Source organism: Plasmodium gallinaceum (genome assembly GCF_900005855.1).
Source record: "Plasmodium gallinaceum strain 8A genome assembly, contig: PGAL8A_v1_119, whole genome shotgun sequence".
Taxonomy (NCBI): domain Eukaryota; phylum Apicomplexa; class Aconoidasida; order Haemosporida; family Plasmodiidae; genus Plasmodium; species Plasmodium gallinaceum.
Window position 1 is genome coordinate 440,981 of NW_021628276.1, and position 18,594 is coordinate 459,574.

An 18,594-nucleotide genomic window follows, 5' to 3' on the forward strand; every position below is an offset into this window, starting at 1 on the left:
AAAAAGAAATAAAAAAACTAAAAAAAAAAAAAAAAAAAAAAAAAAATGGATATTGAAGAAAATGAAAAGAAAATAAAAAATTACAGTCCATTAACAAAAAATTTATATATGAAATTAAACAACCCTATAGGGTTATATGTTAATTTAGATAATTCACTCCAATCAAGCGAAAAAAAAAAATTGAATAATAGATTAAGCTTTAGTAGTTTTTCGAACACAACATGTAGTGATATATTAAAATTAAATAACTTCTTACATATAGAAAATAATATATTGATATTAACTTTGAATAATTATTCTTTTAAATTTGGACTAATAAATATGTTTGATTATAAATTACAAAGTTTAAGACTCCCTCAAATTGAAATTATTGAACCATGGAAGGAAATAGGTTATATATATCCTCCATATAAAAATTATGATATTTTAGAAGAGTCTATTTATTATTGTTTTAGTAATATATATAAAATAAATTTAAAAAATAAAGATATATTTATTCCTTTTTCTAGTAGAAATACCATAAACGATTTTTCTACGATTGGAGACATTTTATTTGACTCATTTCAAGTTCATAGTATTGCATTTAAAGAACCTTCTTTTGTATCTTCTCTAATAATATTAGAAGAATTAAAAAAAGAAAAAGAAAGTACATTATTTTATAAAGAAGATAATAAAGATCAAAAGACAATTAACTCTAAGAATAATAATACAACTAATAAAGAAGAAAAAAATATCATATATAATCAAATAAAAAAAGAACAATCTAACGAGGAAAAAGAAATGAAAACTGGTATAAAAAGGGACACTCTCAAAGAAGAATATTCTAATGAATGCATATCTAAACTAAAAAAATTAAATCTCTTTAATTTTACAGCTGTTATTGTTAACATTGGTAGTACTAAAACAACCTGTACACCCATAATAAACGGAATACCTTTACCTGACCTAACTCATATTTATTATATAGGCGGATATGATATAGATAATCAAATTTTTGAAGAAATGAAAAAGAAAGAAAAGTATCAAAAAAATGTATCAATGGATATAGCAAGAATTGCAAAAGAAAAAAATGTATTTACTCCAAAAAACAGAGAAGAATGTGGATATTTATCTCTATTATACAATAAAAATCCTCAAAATTATTTAATAAATTCTTTTGAGTTAAGTTTTAATAAAATATTTGAATCTGCTGTTAATTCAACGGAAATATTTTTCTCCCAATATTCTTTAGATAATTACTTAAAAACAGAATCCTATAAAAATTTGCATAAATATGATCTTAATTTTAACTTTCTTTTTACTCAAAATACCTTACCTAAAGTAATTTATAATACAATTCAAAAATGTCCAATAGATTATAGAAAGACATTATTTCATAATATTTATATTACTGGTGGTTCTAGTGTTATAAGAGGATTCAGAGAAAGATTAGAAAATGAATTATACGAATTAATAAATAATCAAAATTTTTATAATAAAACAGTAATAAATGTACACTCTTTAAAAAGAAAACTTTTACAAAAATATTCCATTTATACAGGATCTCATTATTTCTTAGAAGTTTTTAATTATTATAATTATAATGTAACAAAACAAGATTATGAAGAATATGGAGAAAATATTTTGGCAAAGTTTAGCTTACAAGGAAAATTATTATATTAACTTTTATTTAAAAAAAAAAAAAAAAAAATATATGTATTTAAAATGAAAAAATTTATTTATATACTTTTTTTATTTTTTCTTATAGTCTATATTTTAAACATAAATTCATATATATAAATGCAACTTCTATATATGAATATATCATCAATGTATTCTGTTTTCTAGTTTATATATATATATATATATTTCATAATTAATTTTAAAATGTTTTTTTTTTTTTATATTTTCTTATTTTTCATAATTTAATTTATTACATACTCAAAAAAAAGAAGAAATTTTTTTTTGATTTGCATTTTTCTATTACATTTTTATAATGTATTCATATTATGTTATTTTTTTTTTTTTTTTTTTATTAAAATGAAATTATTTATAACTTAAGAAAATTTTTATTGATATTTCAATATCTATAATTATTCAATTTTAAAACTAGGAAAAATTCATTTATAAAGCTCTATTGTAAGGTAATTAAAAATAACTAAATATTTAAAAATATATCTAGCATTTTATTTTATTTTTATGATATATAACTGTTTTTAGAATAATGCATTAAAATTATATTAACATAAATGATAAATATATTATTCATAATTCCTACACAAATAGAAAAAAAAAACATATATAAAAATAATGAAAGGAATAAATTTTTATTTTAATATAGAATATGCATCTATTAAAGACTAATTAAATGTGAGTTTATTGTTTCTACAAAAGGAATTTGTCTTAATATTGTTTCATCTAAGGCATACAAAAAAATAACTTATATAAATGATTCTGTTAATTATAAGTGCTTTTTGTTTTCCTTTAAAAATTTAAAATTATAATTTATTTTTTTTTTTTTTTTTTTTTCTTCTTCAAATTTTAAAATAATATAATTTATATAAATATAGTAATAAATATTTTTAATTATTTATTAATTTATTTATTTTTTTTTTTTTAATGCCTTTTAAATATAAAAAATAATGATGTAAAATCTTAAGGATATAAATTATAAATATTTTTAATTTTTTTTTTTTTTTTTTTTTTTAATTCTATTATATTGAATAAAATAATATTGTTTAGTTTCTTGAATTAAGAAATTAACATTTTTTTTTTGTATTTTATATATATGAATGCATATACGAAAAAAAATTTAATTACGTTTTTGCTTGGATCACTTGCAGGATTAACTTTCAGTTACGTTTTAATTGAAAGAAGAAAGTTACTGGAATATTTGATTAACGGATTTAAGATATTAAAGAACATAAAAATAAAAAATAAAAAAAATTCTGCAGTTGCTATTCCAGAAGAATGTCCAGGTATAGATAATGAAAATGCAGGGAAGTCTAAAATTTGTGAAGGATGTCCAAATAGGAAGATTTGCAATGATCCTGAATTGAAGAAAGAAAAGGAAAAAGAAAAAAACAAAGCTTTCAATGAGATCAAAGAAAATTTAAAAAATGTAAAGTGTAAGATTCTCATATTATCTGGTAAAGGTGGTGTAGGAAAGTCTACTGTTGCTGCTCAAATAGCTTTTGCATTATCTTATTTAAATTATGATGTTGGTCTATTAGATATTGATATATGTGGACCTTCTATTCCTATTTTAACAAAAACAATAAATTACGATGTAAATTATAGTATGAATGGATGGATACCAATTTACAAAAATAATTTATCTATTATGTCCGTTGGCTATTTATTACCAAATTTTGATGACCCAGTCATATGGAGAGGGCCAAAAAAAAATGGTTTAATTAAACAATTTTTATGTGATGTTTATTGGAAAAATTTAGACTTTTTAATTATTGATACTCCACCTGGAACTAGTGATGAACATTTGACTATTTGTTCCTACTTGAAAGATAATTTAGATGGTTGTTTGATAGTTACGACTCCTCATATTCTATCTATTTGTGATGTTAAAAAAGAAATAGAATTTTGTAAAAAAACTAATATTCCAATACTAGGAATTATAGAAAATATGTATCAATCTATTTTTATATCAAATTATACCGTTGAAAAAATGTGTTCAGAAATGAGTGTACCCTATTCAGGAAAAGTAACTTTTCATCAAAATCTCATTGAGGCATGCCAAAAAGGTATAGGTTGTTGTGATATAGATCCATATAGTCCATCATCTAGAGAAATATTCTTTCTATGTAAGTTTTTTATTGAACAAATTCTCAAAAAATACACACACCAGTTAAATGAAACTAATGAAAATCCTTCATTAAAAGACGACAAAATTCATATTAATAATTCGGAAAACCAGAAAAACATAAAAGAAGAAAATAATGGTGATGACAAAATGTCAAATAAATTTAATTCTATAAGTTGTGTGGAAGAAAATTTAACAAAAATTCAAATGTTAAATAAATTAATAAATGAAATCAATTTATATATTGAAGAAAAAAATGAGTGATTATATCCTTAAAAATAATATGGAAAAATGGCATTTTTCTATACATTAAAAAAATATGTTATTTATTTGTAAAACAAGAAAGTACGTTAATTCATATATATATTTATCATTATTAAAAAATAGAAAAACATTTATTCTTAATAACATTTTTGAAAGAAGGATCATTTTATAATAATTTTAACTTTTATTTACACAAACACACACATAAAAAAAAAAAATAAAATAAAATAAATAAATTAAATAAAATATATATATATATATATATATTTATTATTAATCAAAAAGATATTTATTTAATTGATTAAATGATATAAACTTAGAATTTTTTTTTCTTTTTTTTTTTTCCTAATAACTTGATGTTTTTTTTGATGTAGTTGCTTTTAATTTGTAATACCTAAAAAAATTATAAATAAAATAATAATTACATATTTATATGTATAAATTTTTATTAAAAATAAGATAAAATAAAATAAAACATAAAAAATAAAAAAGTTAAAATATATATATAAATGCTTATATTTATTTATTTTATTATTATTTTTTTTTTTTTTTTTTTTTTTACTTTCTGCTTTCAATGTAATAAGAATTAGGATGATTACCCACCCCATCTCCTGCAGAACCTGGATGGGTTTCCATAAAAAATTTCACACAGGCTAGCTGATACTCATTATTTTTTTTTAATGGCATAATTGATTTAATTTGGTCTTCGTTTAACCCAAAAAAAAAAAGAAGACTTTTTAGATGTGATTCATCAAAATTCTTAAAAGGGCAACCATGTGTATCACTACCAGAAGGAACAGGAAAGTTATTTATTATTTTCGAACAATTGTAAGGACTAAAATCAGTTTTTTTTCCTTCTTTTCCATACATATAGCGTATATTATATCTATGTTCTTTATCGAATTTATCAGATTGTAACCATATAGATCTATTAGTTTGAATATTTTCTTCAAGGGTCATACCTGCTCCTTTTAAAAATAGCCATAATTGTTGTCTTCCCCAATGTTTTAAATGTTTTTCTTTGATATAATTAACAAATATTCTACGCATACATGGAGGAAAAGATTGTTTATATACGTTATATAAATTTTGTGGACTTAGTCTAGTTTCTTCTGTATGTTCATAATTTTGTCTATAATCTTTAGCTACATAAGCTTTTGGCAATGCTGATAAAAAGGGAGATATTCTACCATCATTCAGTATATTTAAAAGCATTTTTTCATTTTTCTCTAAATATTTAAATGATTCTTTAATATTTAATTTGAACTGAGTTATCAATATAGAATCTAAATAAATATCAGGAACATAAGCTATTGATTTTTCAACACATACTTTATGATCTTTTACTAAAAAATAAGCATCTGGATAAAAAGGAACTTTAAATAATTTTTCAATCATATCTTTATTTTGAATAAATGATGTATATTTATCCCATTGTTCATTTTTACTTCCATATGTAACTGGAGGTTTTGTAATGAATTCATAATTTAAATTTTCTCTTTTTAATAAGTGAATTAAACCTCTTTCACTTTCACTTATATTTTGTGAGTTAAGAACATTAATATTTTTTAATTCATTCAATCTAAATGAAAATAATTTTAATTCTTGCTTCAAAAACCACTGTTGTTTTTCTTTATCTTTTGAAAACGCAATCCTTAAAATATAATGAGATAATAAGTCAGTCATTATAATGTTTTCCATTTCTTCCTTGTTATAATTTTTCATTGATTGTATACCAAATTTATATTCATATATTTTTTGTCTAATTGTTTTGCTCTTATTCTCTAAAGAACTATTTACTGAATAATTTCTATCATTTTTCTTTTGGTTATTAAATTGGTCTTTTTCTTCATCTGTAGTTATCGTATATGTATCTAAAAATTGAAGTAAAGCTAATCTTTTTGCACTTATTTCTTGAAAATCACTTAAACTACAATACCCAAAAATAGGGGGATATTTATATAAACTTATGGGCATGTTAAATGGATATATACAGCTGTAATAATCAAAAAAAGTTGTTTTTGTATTATCATTAGTTATCTCATAATTCTTAAATGTGATATTTTGGAGTTTTTTTTCATTTAATTTTCCTTTCTCAACTGATATACCATTAATTGATCTTTTTCTCACTATCATTTTTTTTTTTTTTTTTTTTAATAGTCAATCCAATTTTACTCAAATATTTATTACATATATAAATATATATATATATATTTATATATATATATATTTTTTTTTTTTTTTTTTTGTGTTTTTCTATATAATATTCATATTATACTTAAAAATTATATACACACATTTTTCATTATTAATTTTCTCTTATTTTTCTAAGAAAAAATTAATTTGATATATAAAAATATTCTTAAAAATAAACTCCAATACAAATCTTTACGCTAATAAGTATATTAGAAATTAAAAAATAATTTTTACGAATTATAGAAAAAAAAAAAACAAAAATTATATATATTAAATACTTCATAAATAAAAATTACAGAAGAAGATTACAAAACAAAAGGTTTTTATTTTCATTAATATTATTATTTTTTTTTTTTGCATCTATTATTCTTTTTCTTTTTAAGGTTAAAAATATTATTGAGAATATTTTTAAAAAATTAAATTTTAAATAAAAAAAAAATTAATATTTGTCTCATAAAAAAAAAAAAAAAAAAATATATTGAAAAAAAAAGAAAAAGTAAAATATTTGAATCTATTGTCATTATAAAAAAATATTACGATTAAGAAAAATGAAATGAAAACAAATGAGAAGAGTTATGTAATTACTTTCATCTTTATTTTTTTTTTTTTTTTTTTTATCTTAAATAAATTTTTTTTTTTAATGATTTCTTTCCTTTTTTCATAATTTTAAGAATGTCTAAATTATTTTAAAATTATTCTATTATGATATATATATATATATATATATATATATATATATATATATATATATATATATATATATATATTTTTTTAAAGTCTTATTTAGAAGCATACAAATTAAGAAAGCAAATTATATCATTTTGCTTTTCATTATTCTTGTTCATAAAAGCGTAAATAAAAGATAATCTAGTATTAATTAAATTTTTTAATTTGCAATTAAAGTATGTTAAAATTAGAAGATAAAAATTAATTTTTAATTTTCTTAAAAAAAATAATGTATTATATAAAATTAAAATATATATTTATTTAAAAAGCTACATAACATTTTTCATATCATTTTATCTTGATAAATATCCTTTTTTCTTATTAATGATTTTTTATAATTTTTTCTTTTAACGCATGTTTTATATACCTTATATGACAAGAAAAAGTTCATTTGTAGTTTTTAAAAAGACTTTATATAAATTTAAAAATTTTTAAGTTATTTATATTACTGTTAAATTTTTTATAATTTTATTCTAATCTTTTTTAAACTTTATGTTAAAAATTAAATAAATCATAACAAAAAAATATATATTAAAAGAAAATAAATAAAATATGCTAAATTTAAGCATATATTCAATAAACCCGCATAGGTAATTGTCAGTTATTTCTAACAAAAAAAAAAAAATATAAAATGTATATATATATGGGAGTAATAAATTGAAGGAATTTTGTTTATGGTTTTAAGTGATCTTTGTAGTTTTTATTTGTTATTAATAATTTTTAATATCTTTTTAACTATCTATATCTTTACAAAATCTTTTTTTAATTATGTATTATAATAAAAATACATATTCCAAGAAGGTACATAATTTTCACATAATTATAAATCTTAAGAATATATATTAATTGTATACTTTTATAAAAAAAAAAAAAAAAAAAGGTTACACATTTACTATAAACTTTAATAATTAGTATTTTATATATAAAAAATTAGGTAATAAAAAAATTAAGAATTTCTTATGACATTTCATCTTTTAAACTTTATTTAAATTATTTTACATAATTATATTTTATTTTAACGAATAAAAAAAAAGGATATATTTTTATGTTAACTAAAAAAAAAAAAATTCTTAAAGATATGTATTTTTTTTTTTTTTTTTTTTTTTAACTGTATTTGGTGCATTTTTAATATTTAAAATAGAATAAAGGACGTTTTACATTTTTTTTCCGATTAATCATTATATTTAAGTTTTATTAATTATTCCTTTAATTTTAAATATTTTTTTTTTTACATTTAACATAACTCCATTACATAATAAGAAAGTTATAATATATATATATATATATATGTGTGTGTGTGTATATTTATTTTTAAATAATACTTAATGAAAAATTTTTTGTATAAATATTGATGGATCATACAAATAACGCATTACCAAAAGAGGAAATTGTAATAACTATTTTTAAAACAAAAAAAAATTAAAATCATACACATATTTGTATTAAAATAAAAAAGAAAATATACTTTATTTTTTTTTTTTTTTTTTCTTTTAAATATAATTAACAAATATTACACATTAATATATTTATTTTTTAGAAGAAAAAAAAAAAATGGAGAAAAATATTGTATGAAGATCTTGGCTATGATGATAATTATGTGGATAACAGTTTTTTAAGTTCTCTTTTAACAAACTGTAAATTAAATTTGCACTTCTTATGAAAAAAAGAAAAAACATATTTTAAATAATAAATCTTATACAATTAATAAAATGTTGTTTTGTAATTTTTTATTAGTTGGGATAAAATATAAATATTCATATGTATGCCTTAGAATGCTTTGTGTAAATCATCAACTGATGCTTGTATTATTTTTTTTGTTATCATATTATTACATAGATAAAAATATCATAACATATAAGTATGATTTTTTTTAAAAAAAATTAAGATGTAAATATAAAAAAAAAAAAAAGAGTTTAAAAAATTAAATAATTCTTTTCAATAATAGGTTTGTAACGTTAATAAGTTCTATCACTATAATATTAAAGGAAATATTGATTTATGAAACACATAGATCATTAAATAGTATTAAAAAAATAGTAAATATTGATGTATGAACATTTTTACTACTTATTTAAAAAAAAAATTTTTATTTTCCACTTTTATAGGTTCCTTAAAAAATATTTTAGACACAATAATCATTATTGGAATTATATGGGTTAATAAAAATACATAATATATTTCATATCATGTTATTACAAGTATTTCATAATTATATAAATTTATTTATTTTTTTTTTTTTTTTATTTCTTTTTTAAAGATTTTATCTCCTGTATTAATTACATTAACTCAAACTCATAGTGACGACACAGTTTATTTGGTGTCTATATGTAATTAAATTCTCTTTTCTTTTTTTTTAATTTATTTTTATAAAAGAACATATTTAATAATTTTTCCTTTTTTCTATTTAAACTTTTCAGTACTTCTCTTGTTTCATCTAATGTTTCATAATTATGGTTTTATTTATGAGTAATAATATTATTCATTGTTTATGTATATTTAAATTTGAATTTTTGTATAACTTTAAAAATTTCATTTTAATTTTTATATTTTATTCTATTATTTTTATTTTTTATTAAAAATTAGGAAGAATGAAAATATAAACATATTTGATGCAACATCTTTAAGCTGTGTTGTTATTGCAAGTGTTATATTAGGTTCTCGTTTATCTTCAATTCTACAAGTTAATTTTTATTATAATTAAATTAAAAATAAAACAATTATAAATTATATCACTAAAATGAATTTTTTTTTATTTCATCTTAGGTTTTTTCTTTTTTATTTTTGTCTTCAATGTAAGTTAATGCAAATTGTTTTATTTAAAAAAAAAAAAAAATATATTTTAATAATTCTCTCTTTTTAATAAGAAATAATAATAAATTATGTAAAATAATATTTTTATTCTTTTTATTCTTCTTTTCAGTCTTTTTTTTTATTCTCCTTTTATATTTCAAACTATAGCTGTAAGAAAAAAAAAAAAAAAAAAAAAAAAAAAATAATGATAAAAAATAATAAAGTTTTATAATTTTTACTTTTTCTTCAGTTAAAAAATATTTGCTATTATAATTATATTTTATTTCCAATTTTGTTTCTAATTTTATCTTTTTCAATAAGAAGAATTTCTATCACTTTTTTTTACTTAAATCTGATAGGGTATATTATATTACATTTGAGTATTTAAAATTTATTTTGAATTATATTTTTCGTATAGTTTTTTTAATATATATTTATATTATTATATTTTTTATTCATAATTTTATTATCTATTATTATTTTCTTCTTTTTTTTTAATTATATACTTTAAAATGTTATGTTTTTCTAAAATCACAAAACATGCAATCATTTTATGTTATTTTGTCTTAGACATATTTTTGTGCTTTTAATTGTCCCTGCATTTTTTATAGAAAAAAATACCTTAAAAACGTAATTATAAAAATAGAAAAAAAATGAAAATTTATCTTTTTTATATTATTTTAATGTATGTTTGGAATTTTTCTTTTTTAGAAAATTAGAAGGACCATGGGACATCGCAGTGTCCCTTCAAGATAGTACTGGAATTAATAAAAAAATAAAATTAAAATAAATTTTAAGAATAATAATGATTTCATAAGATAAAATTTTTTAGACTTTGTCCTTCATAAAAATTTTTTATATACTTTTTAAATTTTAATAATTTTCCATTATCTCTTATGTTTGCATCATAAAATAACTAATAAAAATATATAAAAATAATTGACTTAATATATTTAATCATTTATATATTAAATAAATTACTACTTAATATATTCATTTTAAAATATTTAAATATTTTTTTTTTATCACGAAAATAAGAATATCAATTTAATTGAAATTATTCATATCTTATTCTAAAAATAAATTCTCAAATTTTCAAAATATATCTTGTTTCAATACGTAACTATTTTTTTTTTTTTTTTTTTCTAATGTTTTAGTAATAAAAAATAAAGAAAAAATAGTTTAAATTTTTTATACACATATATATATATATAGTAGTAGAAACATAACCTTCATCTATAATTAAAAAAAGATAATATATATATAAAAAGTAATAATTTTATTCTTTATAAATAGTCATTATTTTTTTAAGACAAGTGGAAATAACTTTTAAAAAAGTAAAAATAGTAATAATCATTACGAAAAATTACTGAAACATTTATATAGATTAACATTAATTTTTCATTATTTTAATTTTTTTTTTTTTTTTTTTTTCCTATAGAAAAATGTTGGTTATAGAAACTAGAAAAAAAAAAAAAAAAAAAAAAAAAANAAAAAAAAAAAAAAAAAAAAAAAAAAAAAAAAAAAACTAACACTTAATATAGAGCGTACACAATACTTTTTTTTTTTTTAAAAATAACTTTAATATTTTTATTTTTTTTTTATTTTAATGTTATTTTAAAAAGTTATCATCTGTAATTAATTTTTTTTTAACATTTAAGACTAAAAAAAATTAATTCTTTTTAAAATTATTTGTATTACTTATAAATAAAAAAAATGATTAAATATAATTTTATATATTATGGGGGTTCTACTATACTAATAAGTACATAATGAAAAAAAAATATAAATATTATATTAATATAATTTTTTAATTTTATATATTATAATTAAAATGTTATATTTTTATTTTTGCCTTTTTATATTTTAATAGATATAAAATACAAAAAAATTATAATTAGAATACTTCATGTTTCATGCACAATTTTTTTAATTTTTAATCTTTAAAAGCTATTAGAAAATTTTTTTAATATTTTATATTTTATCTATTTTATTTAATTTTATTTTATTTTTGAATATCTGACGCGAAACCATAAAAACAGAGAATAGAATTTGATAGTTTTCTATTTACGGTAACTAGGAAATTTAAAAAAAAAAAAAATAGAAAAATTTTTATGTTTGGTTGAAAATTTTTTTACAATTTCACAAATTGATAGAAAGAAAGAAAATATAAACTCTTAATTAAATATATTAGAAATATAATTACTCTAATTTTACTTACATGTTAAAAGTATAGAAACAAAATTATTATTTAAAAATTTCATAATTATTTAATGATTAATTACAGTCAGAATAGTATACAGCTAACAGATAAAAAAAAAAGTTACAAACACATTAAAATTTAACATTTTTTTTAATGTTTTAAATAAAATTTCTGTTTTCACAAAGTTTACATTATTCTATATATTTTTGTTTGAAATGAAAAAAAAAAAAAAAAATTATAAAGTATCAATGTGATTATATGATAAAATAAAAGTTAAAATTACATAGCTATTAGACTTAAAAAAAACAATCTTTTTTTAATGAATATTTTATCCATAACCTTAAAGAAAAATAGAATTGCATGCGTTCAAACAATATGCTGGTGAGCCAAAAAAAAAATTCCTAATAATAAGAAAAAAAAAAAAAAAAAAAAAATATTAATAATAATAAAAGAGAACAAAAATATAAATCTAGATTAAGGGAAAAATTAAAAAATAAAAAAAACAAAATTAATTAAATCTAAAAAAAAAAGTTACGATCAGTCATCTTTCTTATAGAATAGAGACTATTAAAAGGAAAAAAGAAATTGCAACATATTTTCTTGAGTCGAGAAAAGAGAAAATTAACAAAGAGGATTTTGAAAATTGCACAATTAATATCAAGGTTAATAGGAGAGACATTGATTACTGGAATAAAAAAAGTTTACATCAAACTGAAAAATATATAGTGATCTATACTAATTTTAATTTAAAAAATAAAAAATTTTGTGAGATTGCAGCACATTGTACTTCACCAACTTCGATTGAAACAAAATTAGAACCTCCCAACAATATGGAGAAAAAAAAAAAAAAAAAATTTAAAAAAATGAATGAAAAGAATGAATTTAAAAAAGATATTACTAAAAATGTTAGTATAAGAAAAAATTTAGAAAATGAGAAAATATCACATTCTATTAATAAATATAATGAAAAGAAAAAAAAGGGAAATTGTATAAAAAATGATCATATAAATTCAGATAATAAATATGAAGATTATTGTAATAATACTGATAATAAAATTGATGGAAAATATTGTGATGAACACAATTATACATATGTAAAAAATGATAGTAAAACAACAATTTATGATGAAAATTTAAAAAAAAATGTGTTCAACTGTGATGTGCATCTCCTATTTTATAATTTTTGCCGATTCTTTAATTGTAATAATAACCAAGAATTTATAAATGACGAAACATTCAAGTCAGAATTAACAGTTGATTCAAATAATTCAAAAACACAAGATTTTTATTATAAAAATGAATTATATCTTGAATGGGGTCATTTAAATTCTGCTGGAAATTCAACAGATGTAAGTAAAAAAGATAGTGTTACATGTTTCAATGAATCTAACAAAATTAAATATCCAGAATGTCAAAAAAACTATAGTACTTTAGAAAATATAAAAATAAATAATAATACTACTGAAAATTATGAAAATTCCCTAATAGACTTACCTTATTCTGAAATAAATAATTATGAAACTATTAATGAAATTTTGATAGACGATAATAGAAAAAGTGAAAAATATTTTAAAACAGAAAGCTTTAATAAAATGTTGAGAAATGTATATAAGGATAACGAAGAAAAGAGAATCAGTAATAGTAATTTAACTGCATACTATGATGATATGAGCAACTTAGGTATGACTTCACTATTAACAAAAGAGATATCAAACAAAATAAATTATCCTATTAATGTTGATAAAAATGTTGTATTTATACAAATTCAGAATTTTTCTCAAAAAATTGATGAATATATTTCAGACGAAAAAATTTTCAGAGCACAAAAATTAATTGATCATGTAAAAAAATATATAGAGTATTATATTAACTATTTTAAAAAATTAAATGAAAAAGATGTGGTAGAAAAATTATTAAAATATTATGATGAAAATTGCATGAATAAAAATATTAAATATAATATTAACAATTTAAAAGTGAATATTATCCTTCATTTTTTAAATTTTTTTCGTTTAAATGAAATGTCAAGTATATTAAATGATTATTGTTATTATTTTTCTATAGATACAATGAATAGCATAGTATCAGACACCTTAAGTGACCCAGTTGAAAATAACAATTCTACAAAATACTATGAAGATAATAATATTAACTTAAAACCTTCTTTATATTCTTTTGCTAATTCTGATTTAGGTATTCCTTGGAAGTCAATAAAATGCTTTAGCCTACCAGAAAGTGGCAATATATCTAAAATAAATAGCAATAGTAATATTAATAACAATGAGAATAATAATAATATCACTAACGGGAATATTAATAATAACAGCTTTAATAATAAAAGCAATATAAATAACATCAATAATAATAAAAATAATAAGGTTATTGTAGATAAAATGTATCATCAACAATACATTACATCCAATATACTTACATCTAGTAATATTTTAGAAAATGAACAAAACATTAGCAATAAAAATATAAACATAAAAAGTAACCACCGTCATATGGTAAAGATAATACAAAAATATTCTAAAAGATTTAAGAATTTTAGAAAAATGAAGCAAAATAGAGAAGGTTGGATAAAGGAAAATGATAAATATCTTGATTTATGGCATAGAGTTGATAATGAAAATAATATTTCTGTACATGTTAGAGCTAAATTGCCATATGAAGTTAATAGAATATTATCAATTTTAAATGAAACCGAATTAAGTGTAAATTGGGCTCCTTTCTTAACATCTGCAAAAAAAATAAAACATTTATCAAGAGCAAGTGCAATCATTACGCAATTATATGAATATCCAATAATTGGAAAAAAAGAATCTTTAATGTACTGTTTAGGTAAAATAAATAAATATAAATACAAATTATATTTTGAAATATAGTTTATTAAATTATCTCATATTTATGTAACATAAATATCAACTATGTAAATTTTCATATATATATATACATTTTTAATTTTTAATTTTTTTTTTTTTTTTTTTTTTATTAATTTATTAGGTGCTAATTCTTTAGAAGAATTAGGATGTATAATATTATGTTGCAAAGCTCCTCCAGAATTAGACAAAGATATTTTATTTTATAAAAATATGTGTGATAAAATAAAAATAAATAATTACGAAGAAATTATTAAAGTTAAAGATGTTTCAACAAAATTAAAAAAAAGTTATAAAGAAGTGACTTTTTTTAATTATAAATTACCAGATCCTATTCCTAAAATTGATAGACAGAGAGCAGCTAATTTGTGTTTTTTATTGTATCCATTAAATAATGGAAAGTCAACAGTTCTTGAATTATTTTTACACTTTGAAAATGAATTTAAATATACACCTATTAAAATGGTTACATATTTTATTAAAAAAATTGTTAAAAATATGTATGAAAATATTATTAAATCCTGTAAAAATTATGAAAATATATACTCTGATTTCTTACGAAGAAATTCAGAATTTTATGTTTGGCTAGATGATCAAATTAAAAAATTTTTGAAAAGCAAGCGTGATGCAAAATTAATAGATTCAATAAGTCTCGAAAGTTATAATGATCAAGAAAATAATGAATAATTTAATTTAAAAAAAGTTATAAAAAATAATTAATGAAATTAAAATATTTATATAAAAATATTTCGCTTAAGTTGTATGTAATTAAAAATCCACCTAACATTTTTTATGAAAACATTAAAAAAATTAAAAAATTAATATTTCCATTTTAAATAATATATTTTAGTTTTTATTAAAAACTTCTGTACATTTCAAAAAAGTATATATAATATGTAAATTTTAATTACATATTTACATATGTATATATATATATTTACATATGTATATATATATATATTTGTTAATTTTTCTATTTCCATTTAATTTTATAAAATTCATTTATAATTCATTTTTTCTTCTTTATTTTTGTATTATTTTTTTTTTGTCTATGATATTAAAGTGTTATATTTATTAAAAATTAATGTTGTATTTATTATTTTATTTTTAATGTAAGATAATAAATAAGAAATAATTTATACAGATTTGCAAAAAACACTAATTTATAAAAATGTTTATAAGAATATATAAATATATATATACTTACAAGTATTTCATCCTATAAACACTTCATAAATTCATGAATTTTTTATTATTATATATATATATATATTTTTTTTTTTTTTTTTTGTAATTAATATTTACAATGCTTTTTAAAAAAAAAAATGAAAACAATTTTTTTTTACGATTGTTTAAAAATGTAGATACACACTTTTATTTTACTTTATTTTATTTTTTACTTTAAATTATTTTACACATTTCATGAAAACATTTTTTTTAATTGTTTCATAGAATTTTATCAAATATATATATATATATATATATATTTATGTAAAAAAAAAAAAAAAAAAAAAAAAAAAAAGAAATGTTTTATAAACTTTGTTTATATTCTTATATTTTATAAGAATATATTACAAAATTATTATTAAAATTTTTATTTCATTGTGTTAGTATTTATTTACATTTGTATACATATTATTATATCAAAACAAATTTTTATTAATATAAATAAAAAATTACATTAAGAATATAATTTTTATAATATATTAAAAATATTTTATTATTTTTATATAATATTTAAAAATTAAAATGATATATCTTATGTAACAATTTTTTTTATATTTTTAATTTTTCGGGAATATGATAAGTAGAATAATATAAAATTTTTGAATATTTTTTGCCTTTTTTTTTTTTTATTTTTGACTTTCTTTTTACAGAATGTTTAAAGAAAAATATTTATTTATAATATTTTTTTTTTTTTTTTTTGTTTTTATTTGTAAAATTTAAATAATCTAAATGAAAAAGAAGCATTTATGCTTTTTTTTTTTATATAAAAATTTTTAAGATTCTCTCTTTAATATTGTTTTTTGAATATATGTGCTTGGAGCACTACGTATGATTATTTCTTTCTTTTCCTTAAATTTATTTAAAAATTATATATATAGTATAAATATGTATTTAATAAATAAAAAATATCATCCAAAAATTATATGAAAAAATTATTTAAAAGTTTTTAAACATATATAAAATTTAATTAAATAATTCAGATAAGTTGTGTTATAGCTGTAATATACAACATTTCATTTTTTTTTTTTTTTTTTTTTTTTCATTCAGTAGCATTTTATTTATAATTTTAAGTATATTGAAATAAGATTTAAAATAAAATTCAAAATAAAGGAAAATAGAAATTATTAATAAACAAATAAAAACAATAAGGAATAATTATGTAAATTAATAAATAATACTTATGATAATAAAGACGTGTAATAATTTACATTAGAAGTTTGTTAGATAAATTAAAAGTTTTTCTTTTAAAATAATATAAGAAATACATTATTTTTTATAAATAAAATTGAATATATTTTTTAAGTATTAAATATAAAAGTACGCTATCATACAGTTAAGTTTTCATTCTAAAATATATTAATTTTTTTTTTTTTTTTAATATAAAAAGTAAAATTAGTTGACAACTTTTATGAATTAAAAGGTAAATATATTGAAACAACTATTAAAATGGCAGATAAAATATGTCACAAATTAATTAATGAAAATTTAAAAACTTTATGTGAACATACATTACCAAATAAAAATGATTACGAAATAAAAAATGAAAAATTTAATAACATCAATATAAATTGTTCTTCAAAATGTGAAGAATTGTGCAATAATATAAATGAGCGATTGCAAAAAATAAAGGACATTGTACATCTTAGATCAACGAGGCCAAATGTAATTTTAATAGACACCTTGAAGTATATTAAAGAATATATAAAAGAAATAGAAAAATATATAGAAATTTTTAATAATGTTATACATGAAGAAAACAAAGCTTATGCATATTTTGAAGATATATTTAATTCTTTGAATATCCAGAATCAGAATGTACAAAAAATTTATCATATATGTAGTAAAAATATTGTAATAACAAAAAATAACAATGAACTAATTTTACAAAAACCACAAAGTTACTTTTCTCTTTCTTCTAAATTTGTCAATAATTTATTAAATATATGCAAAGAGCAAAATGAAAAAATAAATGAAAATAATAATGAAAATCAGAATGAAAATAAAAACATAATCGAAAATGAAAATGAAAATAAAAATAAAAATGATAATTATTTAAATTAAACATTAATGGAAAAGAGGATAAATAATTTAATAAATTAAACAAGTGAAGAATATAAAAATTTAATTTGATATTCTATCTTTCATAAATCTTATTTATTACTTATTTTTAAATACTCCTTATATATATATATATATTTTTTTTTTTTTTTTTTTTTTGCATTTATACCTTTAAGTAGAATATTAAAAAATCATAAGAACTATTTTTTTTTTTTATTAATTATAGTAACATGAAATATAATGTATCATTATTTGATGCTTACTTTTATATATATATATATAAAGTATACATTTTTTTTTTTTTTTTTCTTTTTTTTTATGTATTAATTTTTAGTTTCTAAATTCTTAATTCTATATCTTAAATTTTTATTAAGAAAAAAGTAAATAAATAAAATTATAATAAAAAATTTCTACTAATATATATTTGCTTTTTATATTAACATTTTTGTAAA

At 17.4% G+C, this 18,594-nt stretch overlaps 6 protein-coding genes across 6 annotated transcripts; 5 read left to right on the forward strand and 1 right to left on the reverse strand.

Annotated features, from left to right (window-relative positions):
- Window positions 1–45: 45 nt before the first annotated feature.
- On the forward strand, window positions 46–1,662 carry PGAL8A_00423500 (actin-like protein, putative; the record flags this gene model as incomplete). Its single annotated transcript, XM_028672958.1, has 1 exon — window positions 46–1,662. One exon carries the CDS (start codon window positions 46–48, stop codon window positions 1,660–1,662), a length of 1,617 nt encoding a protein of 538 aa, XP_028529459.1.
- A 1,105-nt stretch (window positions 1,663–2,767) lies between these two features.
- On the forward strand, window positions 2,768–4,063 carry PGAL8A_00423600 (cytosolic Fe-S cluster assembly factor NBP35, putative; the record flags this gene model as incomplete). Its single annotated transcript, XM_028672959.1, has 1 exon — window positions 2,768–4,063. One exon carries the CDS (start codon window positions 2,768–2,770, stop codon window positions 4,061–4,063), a length of 1,296 nt encoding a protein of 431 aa, XP_028529460.1.
- A 345-nt stretch (window positions 4,064–4,408) lies between these two features.
- Window positions 4,409–6,199, reverse strand: PGAL8A_00423700 (DNA primase large subunit, putative; the record flags this gene model as incomplete). Its single annotated transcript, XM_028672960.1, has 2 exons — window positions 4,409–4,457; window positions 4,626–6,199. 2 exons carry the CDS (start codon window positions 6,197–6,199, stop codon window positions 4,409–4,411), a joined length of 1,623 nt encoding a protein of 540 aa, XP_028529461.1.
- Window positions 6,200–8,336: 2,137 nt separating this feature from the next.
- Window positions 8,337–10,565, forward strand: PGAL8A_00423800 (phosphatidylinositol N-acetylglucosaminyltransferase, putative; the record flags this gene model as incomplete). The annotated part of the gene is made up of 13 exons (XM_028672961.1): window positions 8,337–8,375; window positions 8,523–8,619; window positions 8,720–8,843; window positions 8,931–9,007; window positions 9,091–9,140; window positions 9,243–9,312; window positions 9,403–9,451; window positions 9,569–9,665; window positions 9,749–9,777; window positions 9,906–9,945; window positions 10,026–10,135; window positions 10,346–10,405; window positions 10,487–10,565. 13 exons carry the CDS (start codon window positions 8,337–8,339, stop codon window positions 10,563–10,565), a joined length of 921 nt encoding a protein of 306 aa, XP_028529462.1.
- A 1,732-nt stretch (window positions 10,566–12,297) lies between these two features.
- Window positions 12,298–15,544, forward strand: PGAL8A_00423900 (conserved Plasmodium protein, unknown function; the record flags this gene model as incomplete). Its single annotated transcript, XM_028672962.1, has 3 exons — window positions 12,298–12,359; window positions 12,553–14,819; window positions 14,982–15,544. The coding sequence occupies 3 exons, from the start codon at window positions 12,298–12,300 to the stop codon at window positions 15,542–15,544; spliced, it is 2,892 nt and encodes a 963-aa protein (XP_028529463.1).
- Window positions 15,545–17,530: 1,986 nt separating this feature from the next.
- On the forward strand, window positions 17,531–18,145 carry PGAL8A_00424000 (conserved Plasmodium protein, unknown function; the record flags this gene model as incomplete). Its single annotated transcript, XM_028672963.1, has 1 exon — window positions 17,531–18,145. One exon carries the CDS (start codon window positions 17,531–17,533, stop codon window positions 18,143–18,145), a length of 615 nt encoding a protein of 204 aa, XP_028529464.1.
- Between the last annotated feature and the right edge of the window lie 449 nt (window positions 18,146–18,594).